General features: G+C 39.5%; 1 protein-coding gene across 8 annotated transcripts; it reads left to right on the forward strand.

Moving 5' to 3' along the window:
• The first annotated feature begins 5178 nt into the window (after window positions 1-5178).
• LOC133893648 (uncharacterized) lies at window positions 5179-13772 on the forward strand. 8 transcript variants are annotated; one of them, XM_062334732.1, is made up of 11 exons: window positions 5179-5368; window positions 5440-5536; window positions 5615-5683; window positions 5966-6089; window positions 6218-7405; window positions 7694-9400; window positions 9483-10592; window positions 10929-11057; window positions 11889-11978; window positions 12771-12881; window positions 12957-13772. In XM_062334732.1, exons 4-11 carry the CDS (start codon window positions 6030-6032, stop codon window positions 13455-13457), a joined length of 4896 nt encoding a protein of 1631 aa, XP_062190716.1. In that variant the 5' UTR covers window positions 5179-5368; window positions 5440-5536; window positions 5615-5683; window positions 5966-6029; the 3' UTR covers window positions 13458-13772. The 8 variants fall into 8 exon arrangements, with proteins under 8 accessions (XP_062190716.1, XP_062190719.1, XP_062190717.1 ...); XM_062334735.1 differs by having other exon boundaries at window positions 5625-5683; XM_062334733.1 differs by having other exon boundaries at window positions 5470-5536.
• Window positions 13773-13821: the final 49 nt, after the last annotated feature.

The following is a 13821-nucleotide window of genomic DNA, read 5'->3' on the forward strand; positions in this document are numbered from 1 at the left end:
CCATGCTTCGTTTTAGCTAGTAATTCAGATGCAATGGACTACACAAGTCTTATGCTCGTCGTTTTGAAGCATGTACTCATATCCCAAGTGCCAACTCTTAAAAAGATAATGAGAAATAATAATAATAATAATAATAATAATAATAAATGTATTAGTAATAGTAAAAAGGTAATAATGGTACAAGAAGATTGATTTTATCTATATCTATAGATGTATAAGTTATGATTTTGATATGTGAAATTGAATTTCCATATACTTCTGTCGTAGATTGCTAACTTTCACTGCAAGATACAGTGACAAATATAATCGTAGAGAAATTTAATATCATATGCCAATGTGCCATGTTCTATAGGAGCATAGGTGGTTCCAGTAGGTAGTCAGGTGGACCTTGAACTACCTAGGAGTGTGACTGACGCTATGAGTACAGAGTATAATTACTCGGTCAGTATAAATGTTTGAGGTTCAATGTTGCAGTGTTGTGAGTTTTAATTGATCTTGTAATTTTGTATGTTTAATATTAATTGTAATTTTTAAATTTGCAATGCTGTGAGTTTCAATTTATTCAATATAAATAGTTGATGATTATTATAGAAGAGAATACATCTTAATGGTATTGATAGAATTTAGCAAAAGCTTAACAATAAGTAAGTTACTAATTGTTTTATACTTGTATAGAAAATCAAGTACTAGCTTTGATTCTTTTTCTAGAAAAGGGAAAAGAGATAGGGAGGCGAAGTGGCTGCAGCACTAGCTGATCCTAAAGTTCCTTCCTTTCTGTGTGAGATGATGAGCCGAGCTGATTGAGCTGGGGAGGCCTAAGCCTGCCCATTTATTTCCAGCTGGATGCTTACCAATAGCTGTAGCTACGATTCTAGTGAACCATAAAAGGTTAATTTTTGCCGGGCAAGGCGCACGGGCTCACTGGCGGACGGGCTACAATTCTAGCGAACAGCTCACTCGCAAGGCGCACGGGCGGGATCTTGCCGGTCCGGGGCCCAACCCCGGACGTGCACCCATTTAAGGCCTCCAGTGTAGGCCCCGGGAAGGGGATCCGGCTGTAAAAAAAAGTTAATTTTTGCAATTTTTGTGGTGGTTGTTTTGGTCTGTTCTGGACAATTTCTCCCCTGGCCACGAAGATTAGCAGCATGTTCCAATCTGACAAAGGGCCATTGACTAATGCAGTGTGTCTATTATTGTAACTAAATCTATTCAAGCCTTCAAGGGCAGGGTTTTCATATGCTCTAGCGATGCGCACTTTTCTGCTTTTTGTTTGTGTTGGTAATCGTCTATGATATATGATTGTCTATTTGTATTATCACATTGTGGCCTCTGCATATTTATATTATCACTGGATTAGGAAAAACATGTTTTGCATGCAACACTTGATCTATTTCCTCCTAAGCACTGAGAGAGCACAACCGGAGATTTCTCTTATGGAATGAGAACCAATTTGATGCTTTGATAGAAAAAAGAGAGCAGCTTGTGAGCGCACTTGACGTATGGTATATATTAGCTTAACTAAATCTGGTCACTCTAAAAATAGATTTATGGGAATTTTCGTTAGTCGTGACATGTCTGTATATTGACTGCTTAGACTGTTCACATGGTATTTTAGGCATTACAGTGTAGAATAAAGGTCATACGCAGTGTCGAAATCAAAACTTCAGAATCTATAGACACTGTATCTTTGACCAAACAAACCCTGTCATGAATTTATAACTAGAATTTCATTGGAAATTTATTCAATTTCATTTAGGTTAATGTATGCAGAAGTGGAGAAACCTTTCACCACTCCTACACCAAAATAAGGGGAAAGCCATTAAAATGAATCATTTCACCACAATAAGCAAGCAATGTTGCCACTAGTATAAGATTTATGGCTGCAATTAGTTGTCTTTTATCTTCCAACTTCCTCCTCGTGAATATGAGTGATTAAGCATGGTATAATTTTTTAATTGTGAAATGCGCAACACGGTAATATTCATTTTCCTTTATCCCGCCAGTTATGTGCCTGTGCAGTCTGTTGAATGTTTGTTGTGCTTGTACACATCAGAATAGCAGGCAAAACAAAGCTTTGGATCGCGACGATGTGGATGAACTGAACTCCATAGTGAAAGGAGCCAACCAATGCGCGCTACTTGATTGGGAAACAGGTCCTGAAAATGTGAACTCGCCTTCCTGACATATCATGTTACAGAATCAGATGTTAACTGTGCTATGCAGAATTGCTAACCGCATCCTTGTAACTCTTTTTGAGGGAGGAACCAAGAAACTATTGTTACCCTTGCAAAATTGTCTTGCTGTAAATATGAGGATCACAATAATCTTTTCTCGTCAGTTTCTCATCAGCCATTCAAAGTTGTGATTCATCAATGATATAAATACCATTTGAAGACCTTGCTAAGAGATCTTGACAAAATGATAATCCCTTAATCCCTCTTGTTATAGTTCATAGAAATGATTTGGACAATTGAAATCTCTTGCTAAGAGATCTTGACAAAATGATAATTCCTGTCAGTTGTTATTTTTTCTATTATGTAAATCACATTGGATGCCATCAAACTTGTTCTGTATCTAAGCAGACAACCAATTTTTAGAAATTGGACTAGTGTGTCAAAAAACTTTGTTTAGTGCCACGCCTTAGGTCATCAGGTCAGCTCACTAAGATGCTAACATGCGTAGTTCACTAAGATGCTAACACGTGTAACCCTGATGCCTAAATAATCCACACTATAGGAATATGTTTTCACATGCGCCTGTAAATTAGCATTTCCGAATCCAGTCCCACGTGGCACGTTTCCCCCCCTAAAGGCGCTGGAAGGTACTAGCATATATGAATTTAGAATAGCAACTTTTTGTTTAACAGTTACAACAAACTAGGGTGATTTGGTGCGCTCTAAATCAAAATCTATCTATAAACTATAAAAGCATCAGTTTGATAGGTCCAAAGATATAGGCCATCTAAATACTACATCAAACAACCCACGTCACGAGCGGATTCAACAGGGGAGCCCCTACCCCTGGAAACACTCAGTCCCCCTACAATTTTTGGGCATACTTGGGGAAGAAGAGAAGAGGAGGAGGAAGAAGAAGAAGAGAAAAAAGAGGAGATAAAGGAGAAAGAAGAAGAAGTTGAGCTCCTCCTAAAATTATACTCTGGATTTGTCACTGACCCACGTTGCTCTAATGTTGTATCCCATCCAACACCAAATATGGTATATATGAAAACCCATCCTCTCTAATCATGCTCCCATAAATCACGTTTCCTTCCTTTCGTTTCCTGACGGTTTCCCTTTCTCTCCCACCAGACGTCGCACCTCCTCCACCCCTGTCGACACCCCTCTCCCCCTCTCCCTCACTCCTCCCACACTGCTTTCTTCTAATGTCTCCTATTCCCATCGTTCATGTTACCTTGCCTCCCTATGCTGCCCCTCCTCATCCATGTCATCTCTCCTCCCTGTACCACCCTCTCTCACCGTCACCCCTCAAGCGTCTAAGCCATTGTGCTGCACCACACTCTCCCTCCCTGCCTTGTCAACCCTAGCGACTCAACATGCCACGCCGTCGTCTCCCCCCACATCCGCATCATACCCAATCTCACACCTTATGCACCACAAAATTGGGAGATCTGGGTGCAGTGGAGGATGCACAGGGTGGGCAAGCTCGGAGACGGGGTTGTTAACGATGGTGGCAACAGCTCGTGCAAGGCAGCACGACACGAAGAGCAGCCATGAACCTATAGACTTAGCACACATGGCAAAAGCTGTGGTCACAGTGACACCTCGTGAGAGGTCGAGGATACCTAGACCTACTCCTTGGACGCAGCTCACCAAGGTTCACAAATTCGTTTGGACCCTGAAAATCGGACTCTGGCGGTAACCAGAAATGCACGGTTACCACAAAAATCGGTCAAAATTGGGCGAGAATTAGGACAAATTCACTCGGTCAAATTTGCAATTTGGAGCAAATTCAGACCGAATCGACCGAACAGTAACCGATCGAATTGACCGATTTATCGATCGAGTTTTCCGTATTTCCTGCATTCACCGATAACCGATCGAATTTTCTGATTTATCGAGCGCATTTCTTGGTAACCGGTGAAGTTCAACAAAAAAAAACTAAAAAATTGCTCAGCCTTGTAAAATCAATAACTAATTCAATTGAGTTTCAAATCAAGTGGAACAAATTTTTTTGGTTTTTCTTGTAACATGATCTACATGATAAAAGTATTTATACTCATAAAAAAGTTGAATATTTTCTGTGAGAAAATGTATTTTCTAAACCTAGTTAAATGCATAGTTAACTATTTGCTAATCCAAAAATCATGCAACCAATTTTGTTAGTATTCTTACATGATCCTATGTCTTTTAAAAATACATGAACTCATGAAATAATTATTGTAATATGAAGGATTGTGTAAATATGTTGCAACTAGATTAATTCACAACTAACCCATCACACCTCCAAAATTAGTGAAACTGCTTTTATTAGTTTACTTATACTATGCTTTATGTAGGAAAAATAATGGTAGACATGAAAAAGTTAATTACAGTGATGTTTCTTAATATGTTCACTTTCTGCTTGTGAATTTTGTAAAAATTATGAAGAAATTAATAAAACTCTAAATGAAGTGAAACCAATTTTAAAGATCCTCTTGAGATACGCCATACAAAGAATATATTTATATGTTAAGTTTTTTCTTAACATAAGTTAATAAATAACCAGTACAATTCAACTTTTTCCTTTTTTTTTACTTTCTCTTTTTAGAATATAATACAAACAACATTTTTTTGAATTTTTTTTTCATGAAAGTTCTTAGAATTGTCTTTAGTTTTTAAGATTTTTTTTTAATTTTATGATTTTTTTAATTTTATTTTGAATTTTTTAAATTTAAATTTGAAAACTTGTCTCAGTATAAAATCGGTATAGACCGACAGACTCGATAATCGCAGTTATCAACCGATAACGGATGAATTTTCAAACCTTGCGGCTCACAGCTCCATGTGATTTGTCTGCCTTAGCAAGTACAGAGATGACGAAATGCTACGTGTGATAGTGCAAGAAAATATTACAATATACATATACGCTTACAAATTTTCGGTTTCTATTACAATATTATTAATCCTACGTGTGATGTTGATTAGTAGTGGCGTAATTGCAGTAATTAGGTGCCAATCGTACAACAAGGTCTTCTTGGGGGGCCACTCCTCCCCTACTACTACTCGGCATGAGCCCTTAACAACGAAGCCTCGCCGCCGCCGTCCCCTCCCTCTCTCTGCCGGATCCTCCACCCGCTTCCGCTCTTCTCTCTGTCCAGTACGGGTGGAGATCCATCCATCCGGGCGAGGACTCGTTCGTTCATGTGTCGGTGAGTGATCCTTGCTGCTTGGATGGATTCCTTTGTTCTAAAGAGTTGGTTTTGTTCTTAATCAAACCCAGATTCTTCTTCCTCTCCATCAATTTGGTTAGTTGTGGGGTTGTGTGCTGCGTGGTGCGCTACTAATCCAATCGATCCATCCGTCCATGGTTCCATCAGGTCCTTCTTCAACTTGCTATATCGACATTAATTGACATCATTCAAATTCTTGGTACCTAAATTAAGGTGCGGTTGCAGTTTTTTTTAGATTCGGGCTCAAAAGTGAAGTCCGCCCTTGGAGATGCATTGACGCAAAAGAGAAAAAAGGTTTTTTGTTTAGTTCTTTATATTCACGGTGCATTTTGATCCTAGGGTTTTAGGGAGTTCCGAACTTATCAGTGTTGATTGTAGCTTTTTTTTGTTTAGTTCTTTATGTTTATGGTGCATTTTAATCTTAGGGTTTAGGGTGTCTTATTGGTGTCAATGACAGTTCTTAGCTGAGGCACTTGGCTCAATGATCAATTGGTTGTCTTGAAAAATGTGTGATTTTTGATATCCCTTTGTAACACGCTTGAAGTAACCTTAGCTGGAACAATTTTCTTGCGGCAGGAATGACGTGAAATAGTGTGAAATCTTTGTCCTGGAAGCAAGAAGCCAGGAATCATTGGTGGTTATGGAAAATGATAATGGCGATATCGACGATTTGGGATCAGGGTGGCTTGAAGTTAAAAAGGTAAGTTTTTATACCTGCTTTGTTTTCTCTACTATCTTATTTTGCATTTTTGCTCTGATCACATTCTCATATTGTGCTGTATTATGCCGAACCAACTCTTAGTGTTGTTCTATGATTCCGTGTTACAGAAACATCGATCCAGCTCAAAATTCACATTGCAGAGGTCTTCAGGAGGTTCCGGCCATAAAACTCCGAACTTGTCTTCACAGTCTCAGACTAACTATAGCAGTGGCAGTTCAAGGTGGAGTGACAGGGACAGGCTGCAATCCCCACCATCGGGCATAAAGGCTATTGTTGGTGTCGATGAATTGGGTAGTAGAGAAACTACTAATGTTCATGCTGAAGAATGCACTGATGTAGGTGCTAGTGACCTGAAGTGTGCCTTAAATGCTTCAGCCTCAGAGTATGCAGTAAAAAAACCTGAAGAACTGCTGCTGGATGAAGAAACAAGTGAACCTCCCCAAACAAGTCAGATTGATCATGTAGATCTGTCAGTGCCTCAGAAATCCTCCACCTGTTCAGGCGGTCTTCCAAAATGCGCAGATCTTTCTGATCTTATCACAGATTCTCCAAAAACAGAATCAGTAGGTGTTCTATCCAGCACTTCTGTCAAGTTTGGAGACTTTGATGAAGTCTCAGGTCTATCATTACCCTCAGATGCATACGGAGATAATAATTCTTCTAGGAACTACATGCATGATGAAGATGCTGCACAATTCAGAAATGAACTTAAAGATGAAAGTAAACTCAAAGTAGATTTGAATTCTTGTAGAAAAATTGATGAGACATCTTCTATTATGGTTCAAGGAGCGGAGAAACCCAATGATGATGAGAGAGGGCCATTGGATGCACCTGAAATATCAGAAAGTACTTTGGATGTTAGTGGTTCAACAGCCTCAACTCACTCTGTTTCCCTATCCTGCTCCAATAATGATCTTGAAGTTCCAGTTACAACTTCATCTGTTGCTTCCACAGAAAGCAGAACGTTACTTCATGACCATGCACCATCTTCTGCAGATTTTGGGGCTGAAACTGCTGAGAGCAAAGAAAGATTCAGGCAGAGGCTATGGTGTTTTCTTTTTGAGAATCTGAATAGGGCTGAAGATGAACTTTACCTCCTCTGTGAACTAGAATGTGACATGGAGCAAATTAATGAATCCATACTTGTTCTTGAAGAAGCTATATCTGATTTTCAAGACCTGAAATCCAGGGCAGAGCATTTTGATAACACGAAAAAATATTCTGGTGCACCGAAGGAGGGGATGCCAATGACTGTGAAAGCTGACCATCGGAGACCTCATGCCTTGTCTTGGGAGGTCTGTTTTTTCTCACTATATATCCAGATGTCTTGTCCTTTATTTTTTCTTCCGTATATTTATGATTCATTGAACACTAACTGCGTGAATGTCTTCTTGCATCACATACATGTGTATGAATATTGAACGGGACCTTCACTGTGATGTGTTGCTGGACTGAGAACTCTTACAAAATTAATAGCTGCATGTTGTTTCCTTCCTTTGATAACTAACTTCTTCTGGAATACCATTCTACTGTTTACAGACTTACAGTGCTCTAAAATCTTGTTGGATACATCATATATGCAGGTCAGACGGATGACAAGTTCACCACACAGGCAAGAAATACTGTCTTCATCTCTAGAGGCCTTCCAGAGAATCCAATTGGAACTGGCATGCAAACAGGCTGGTATAACACCAGAGATATTTACATCCAGCTCTTCTGGGGAAGTTTTAGGTAGCTCAGCAAAGCTGACTAGAGCATCGGCTACTGTTGGGAATATAAGTTTGAAAGTGGAGAGTCAGGTGAAACTTTCTGGTGTTAGCGAGAAAAAGATTACTGGAGAGAAGCAAAGCAGGGATGCATCTAAGTCAGGTAAATCACCTCCACAAAGTATGCCATCACATTCTGCAAGGAGCAGAAGAGGAGCACTAGAACCAATCTCTGAAATAGAGAAACACAACTCTAAGAAGGACAAGGAATCTCCAGAAAATAAATTTGACAGGCTCAAGTCAACAGATGTTAAAAAGAGTACTTCTCATCTTGAAAAGGAGAAGCAAAATACAACACCTTGGAAATCAATGGATGCCTGGAAGGAGAAAAGAAACTGGGAAGATATATTGAAATCTCCTCCTGTGCAGAGTTCTCGCGTTTCTCATTCTCCTGGTCTTGGCAGAAAAGTTGCAGATCGGGCTCGTGTTCTACATGACAAGTTGATGTCGCCTGAAAAGAAAAAAAGAAGTGCTTTGGATATGAAAAGAGAAGCGGAAGAAAAGCATGCACGAGCGCTGCGAATTAGGAGTCAACTGGAAAGTGAGAGGGTTCAGAGGCTACAGCGTACCTCAGAAAAATTAAATCGTGTCAATGAGTGGCAGGCCGTGCGCAGCTCAAAACTGCGAGAAGTAATGAATGCACGCCAGCAGCGTGGTGAATCTCGTCATGAAGCATTTCTTGCTCAGGTTGCTAAAAGAGCTGGTGATGAGAGTAATAAGGTCAGTGAGGTCCGTTTTATTACATCACTAAATGAAGAAAATAAGAAATTTTTGCTGAGGCAGAAACTTCATTATTCCGAAATGCGGAGAGCTGAAAAGCTACAGGTGATCAAAACAAAGCAAAAGGAGGACACTGCAAGGGAAGAAGCTGTTTTGGAACGAAGAAAGTTCCTTGAAGCTGAGAAGATGCAGCGTCTTGCTGAAATACAGCGCAAGAAAGAAGAAGCTATTGTCAGAAGAGAAGAGGAGCGCAAAGCATCTAGTGCTGCACGAGAAGCGAGGACTGCAGAACAGCAACGTAGAAAAGAAATAAGAGCAAAGGCACAACAAGAGGAAGCTGAACTTTTAGCCCAAAAATTAGCTGAAAAGCTCCGGGAAAGTGAGCAGCGCCGCAAGTATTACCTAGAACAAATACGTGAGCGAGCTTCAATGGATTTTAGGGATCAACCTTCACCTTTTCAACGCCGCTTTCCAAGTAAAGATAGCCATTGCCGTTCTACTTCTGCTAATAGTGGGGAAGATTCACAGATAACAGGCAATTCCAGTGCTGCAGAGTCTATTGTTAAATCATCTAATAATGCACAGATAAAACGAAGGATTAAAAAGATTCGCCAGCGATTAATGGCTCTAAAGCATGGATTTGTTGAACCAGCCATAGGTGAGAATACAGGAATTACGCACAGGGCTGCTCTAGGAGCTGCCAAAGCTAAGTTAAGTAGATGGCTTCAAGACCTGCAGAGACTTCGTCAAGCTAGAAAAGAAGGTGCTGCGAGCATTGGTTTAATTGTTGGTGATATAACAAAGGTATTTCTTATTCATTACATAGTGTGTGGACTATATTAATATAGATTTTTGCTAATAGCATTTTCTGTTTATTTTGGTACAGTATTTAGAAGGGAAGGATCTTGAACTACATGCCTCTAGACAAGTTGGTTTGCTTGATTTCATTGCATCCGCCTTACCTGCCTCTCACACTTCAAGGCCTGGAGCTTGTCAAGTCATTGTCTACCTTTTGCGCCTGTTGAGAGTTTTGCTCTCACTTCCAGCTAATCGAGCTTATTTTCTAGTGCAAAATCTTTTACCTCCTATTATTCCCATGCTATCAGCATCACTGGAGAATTACATTAAGGTGGCAGCATCCAACTCTGGAAATTCAAATCTTCTGTCTAGCAAAACTTCAACTGAAAACACAGAGTCAATAGGTGAAGCGTTAGATGGCTTTTTATGGAGTGTAACCGTGATTGTTGGCCATGCACACCTTGATGATGAACAACTTCAAATGCAGGGAGGATTGATTGAACTGATTGTAGCTTATCAAATAATTCATCGTCTGCGAGATCTTTTTGCCCTTTATGATAGACCCCAGGTGGAAGGATCCCCACTCCCATCATCTATACTCTTTGGTCTCAACCTTTTGGCTGTCTTAACATCGAAACCTGGAAATTTCTCTACAGTTGATTGGGAGTCTTGCAAATGCAGAGCTCTAGGTGGCAATTTAGTTCAAGAATATGAATATCTAAGTTTACAAGACAGTGTGGGGAACCAGTTGATAACACTTGACCAGTCTGGAGACACCAAATTGCCATCGGTGTGTAGTGAACAGACTGAAGAAAATGAATCCTCTGAACAACATGAGTTGAGCATTCCAGGGGATGGAAAATTGGTTGATGAAGCTAAAAAGGACTTGTTAGCCCTCTCTGCTGACCTGGACAACTCAGCAATGCAATCGTCTGATTTAGGAGTTTCTACAGAGGTGCATTCTGAAATTCCTAACCAGGGAGATGAAAATAGAACAGTGGATGGCTTTTTTGAAGGAAGAAAGGTGAATAATGTGTGTTCATTTCCTAATGATGTTCCTGGAAAATGCAACGAGACGAACCTAAAACAGCCTGTAGGGCTTGTACTTTCTGCAATGGCTGCAACTGGACTTGTTAGTCTACCTTCACTTTTGACAGCTGTGTTGCTCCAGGCAAACAACAGATCGTCATTAGAACAGGTTTGTACATCTGCTCTACAAAGGCGCAATTTGTTTTGTTTGGAGAAATTTTAGAAATTTTGTTATGTTGTCTCCAAACTCAATTGCTCTATATAAACCTTAGAGCCAGTTTTACAGGGTTACATGAATCTTTATAAAAATTACACGGCATTTGGATTTTCGGATATATATATATATAGCATTGAATGTATGTTAAAATTGACATTGTACATAGAAATTTATTATTTACTGGCATAGTCATCGATTTTGGTTATCATAGAAATCTGTCTTCTGTACTTAGTAGGGCAAATTTTGGATGTTTATTGCATTGATTTTTTATGGATCTTTTCTTGCTAGAAAAATGATAAACTCAATTTTCAGACTTCAGCGGTTCTTCCATCAAATTTTGAAGAAGTGGCCACTGGCGTATTGAAAGTTTTGAACAATATGGCATGTTTGGATATAACCCTTCTGCAGTGCATGCTTGTAAGTGCTCTTCATTAAAGGATGGATATTATCAGTGTTATTATTGGCTGCTTGCTTTCTTTTTTGCATGTATCACTCTGAGTAGGTAAATTCCAGCACTGAAACATATGTAGTTGTTATGTACGGCAATACATATAGTAGGAGAAGGTCAAAGAGGGCAACAACAGAAGTGGCGGGTGAGTACCAGATAAGTTAGCATAGTAGGATTCCAATAAATGAGTCAGTTTATGATTAGGATCAGAAGGTCAGTTGGATTAGGAAAGGTTAGTAGAGTTAGTTCGGATGAGAAGATAGAGTTAGATATGTTAGCATAATTAAACTCGGCTAGGAGAAGTAGAGTCAATATATGGAGAGAGATAAGTTGTAATCAGGGAGGACTCGAGATGGAGTTAATTTAGGATTCGAGTCCTAGTAGATTTAGAGTCGGCCAAGCTTTGGATATAAAAAGCAGCCGCAACCCCCCCCCCCCCCTCTTTCAGGGAAGCAAGCAAGAAGAATTCATCTAGTCTTCTCTAATATTCTAAGTCTCTCATCTATAGTCTAATCTCTCATCCCTCGCAGCTGACGCTGCCCAGCTATACTCCCGGCGGATGTTTACCCGCGTTATGATCTAGGATCATAACATTAGTCCACTCCGGCACACTAAAATCTACTTAGTCACTTAGATTAGTCATTGTCCATGGTATCAGTAGAAAATTTAGTTATCCACAAAGGTCTTATGCAGAATTTTCTGTCTGGCAAGCTGACAATATTTTAATATGGAGGTCGTTAAGATCTTTCATTCTATTTTTTGACCTGCATAAGTTTGTGCTGGTTATGAATTCTTTTCAGGCCAGATCAGATCTGAAGATGGAGTTTTTCCATTTAATCAGCTTCCTTCTGAGTCATTGCATGAATAAATGGAGAGTACCAAATGATCAGGTAAAATACAGGTTTATTCCTTGTATAAACGTGAGTTCATGTATTCTCAACATGATATATCTGTTTGTGATGCTTTTAAATATTCATTTTTTAATTAGATTGATTTCTTTAAGTATCACATATAGTTACTTTTTACTGGTTTTGTTGCTATCCGTTCTTCGTTGGCTATATAATGGAACATGTTGTACCTGTAATTTATCATTATATATGTACAGACTAGGTGGCAGTTTTTGTGTCATTGGAGGCACTAAAATCTAGTTACCAGTGCTTGTCCTTAACTATGATCTTAATAATTATCTTCCTGCTTGAATAAACGTATTCCATTAGACATGTGATTCTCATAGTGTGATTATGAACATCTTTCACATTGAAATGTCCAGCCTCAAATGCATGCTGTAGGAAAGTTATACGTGGGGTTCCAGGGAGGTAAAATGGCTGCAAAAGTTGAGGAATTGGACGAGCTGGATCTTATTTTATAGCTTTTGTCTAATAATTTTGGGTACGACAAGTTGCAATCTGTTGGGATATTGTTATGAAAAACTGTTGGACATAATGTCATTCCTTACCCGAACAGTTTTCATCCTATGATACATTTTGAATGCGGTTCTGAGCATGAAGCATATTTCTTATCTGTATTTTGGCAATAATTTGGTCAATCCACATGTAGTTTTGCAAAATTTACTCTTATGCTTGATAGTCATTTGGACTTTTCTCTGAAAAAGTGGTTGCTTTTTTACAACTGCTCTTTTTGTTCGCTTCCCTTGTTCTCAGATATGTCTGCGCTCCTTTCAGGTTGGTTTACTGCTTCTAGAATCTCTGCTACTTCTTGGCTACTTTTCATTGTTCCATGCTGGGAACCAAGCTGTTCTTCGGTGGGGAAAGAGTCCCACCATACTTCACAAGGTAAATAATTGCTTGTGTAGCCATGTCTCTTGATTTCTTCGGGTTGCTGTGCAAATCTGATCGGTTCAAAAACAGGTCTGTGACCTGCCTTTTGTTTTCTTCAGCGACCCCGAGTTGATGCCCATTTTGGCCACTGCTCTTATCGCTGTTTGTTATGGTTGCGACCAGAATAGAAGTGTTGTACAACAAGAAATAAGCACGGATATGCTTCGTTCTTTGCTGAAGTCCTGTCAAACTTCAGGATTAACTCCTTCAGATTCCATTGCTGTAGATGGTTCTGGAACGAACAATTCTAGTGACAACTTGCAGAAGTTACTGGATACCAGAAACTCACAAGGTGACATCCCAATAAGGTCAAGCCGCAAAAGTGGACGGCCAATTGTTGGGAAAGGTGCTTCAGGGTTCATCAGATTCAACAGAAATAAGGTTCAGAAGGATGGTAGAGGAGCAAGAGCCATTGATGATGGGCCTCTGAAGCAAAGAGCTGGAGAAGCCTCATTTACCTTTTTGTTGCATAGAAAAATCCCAGCTTCTTTCTTGGATAGAGCCGAGGAGTTCTTCTGCAGCGGGACATGAATTCGGCTCTGTAACTGACCAGACCTTTAGCACACAAGCTACTGAATTCACGATTTTGCGACAATGGTGCTTCAGGCTAATATACCATTAGGCAGTCGGAACTTTGTCTCAAAACTTTAGGCAAACGAAACGTCATTCTGGGATTTAACCGTATAGTTTTGAAAACAGTAATGACTTTTTTTTTTTTTTTTTTGGAGATGCACCGCAATGCATGCCTAAGTTAGCAAGATCCTTATCCAAAGAATTGTGCAGAAAAATGTACTGTAATATGAAAATGTGGCTACACAAGGAAGAAAGGAACTGAGGTTGATACTATTCTTTGCTGTCGAGATGGATTGTCGATTTTGAGATGAACTATCGAGAT

This window comes from Phragmites australis, chromosome 15 (assembly GCF_958298935.1).
Source record: "Phragmites australis chromosome 15, lpPhrAust1.1, whole genome shotgun sequence".
In the NCBI taxonomy this organism is placed as follows: domain Eukaryota; kingdom Viridiplantae; phylum Streptophyta; class Magnoliopsida; order Poales; family Poaceae; genus Phragmites; species Phragmites australis.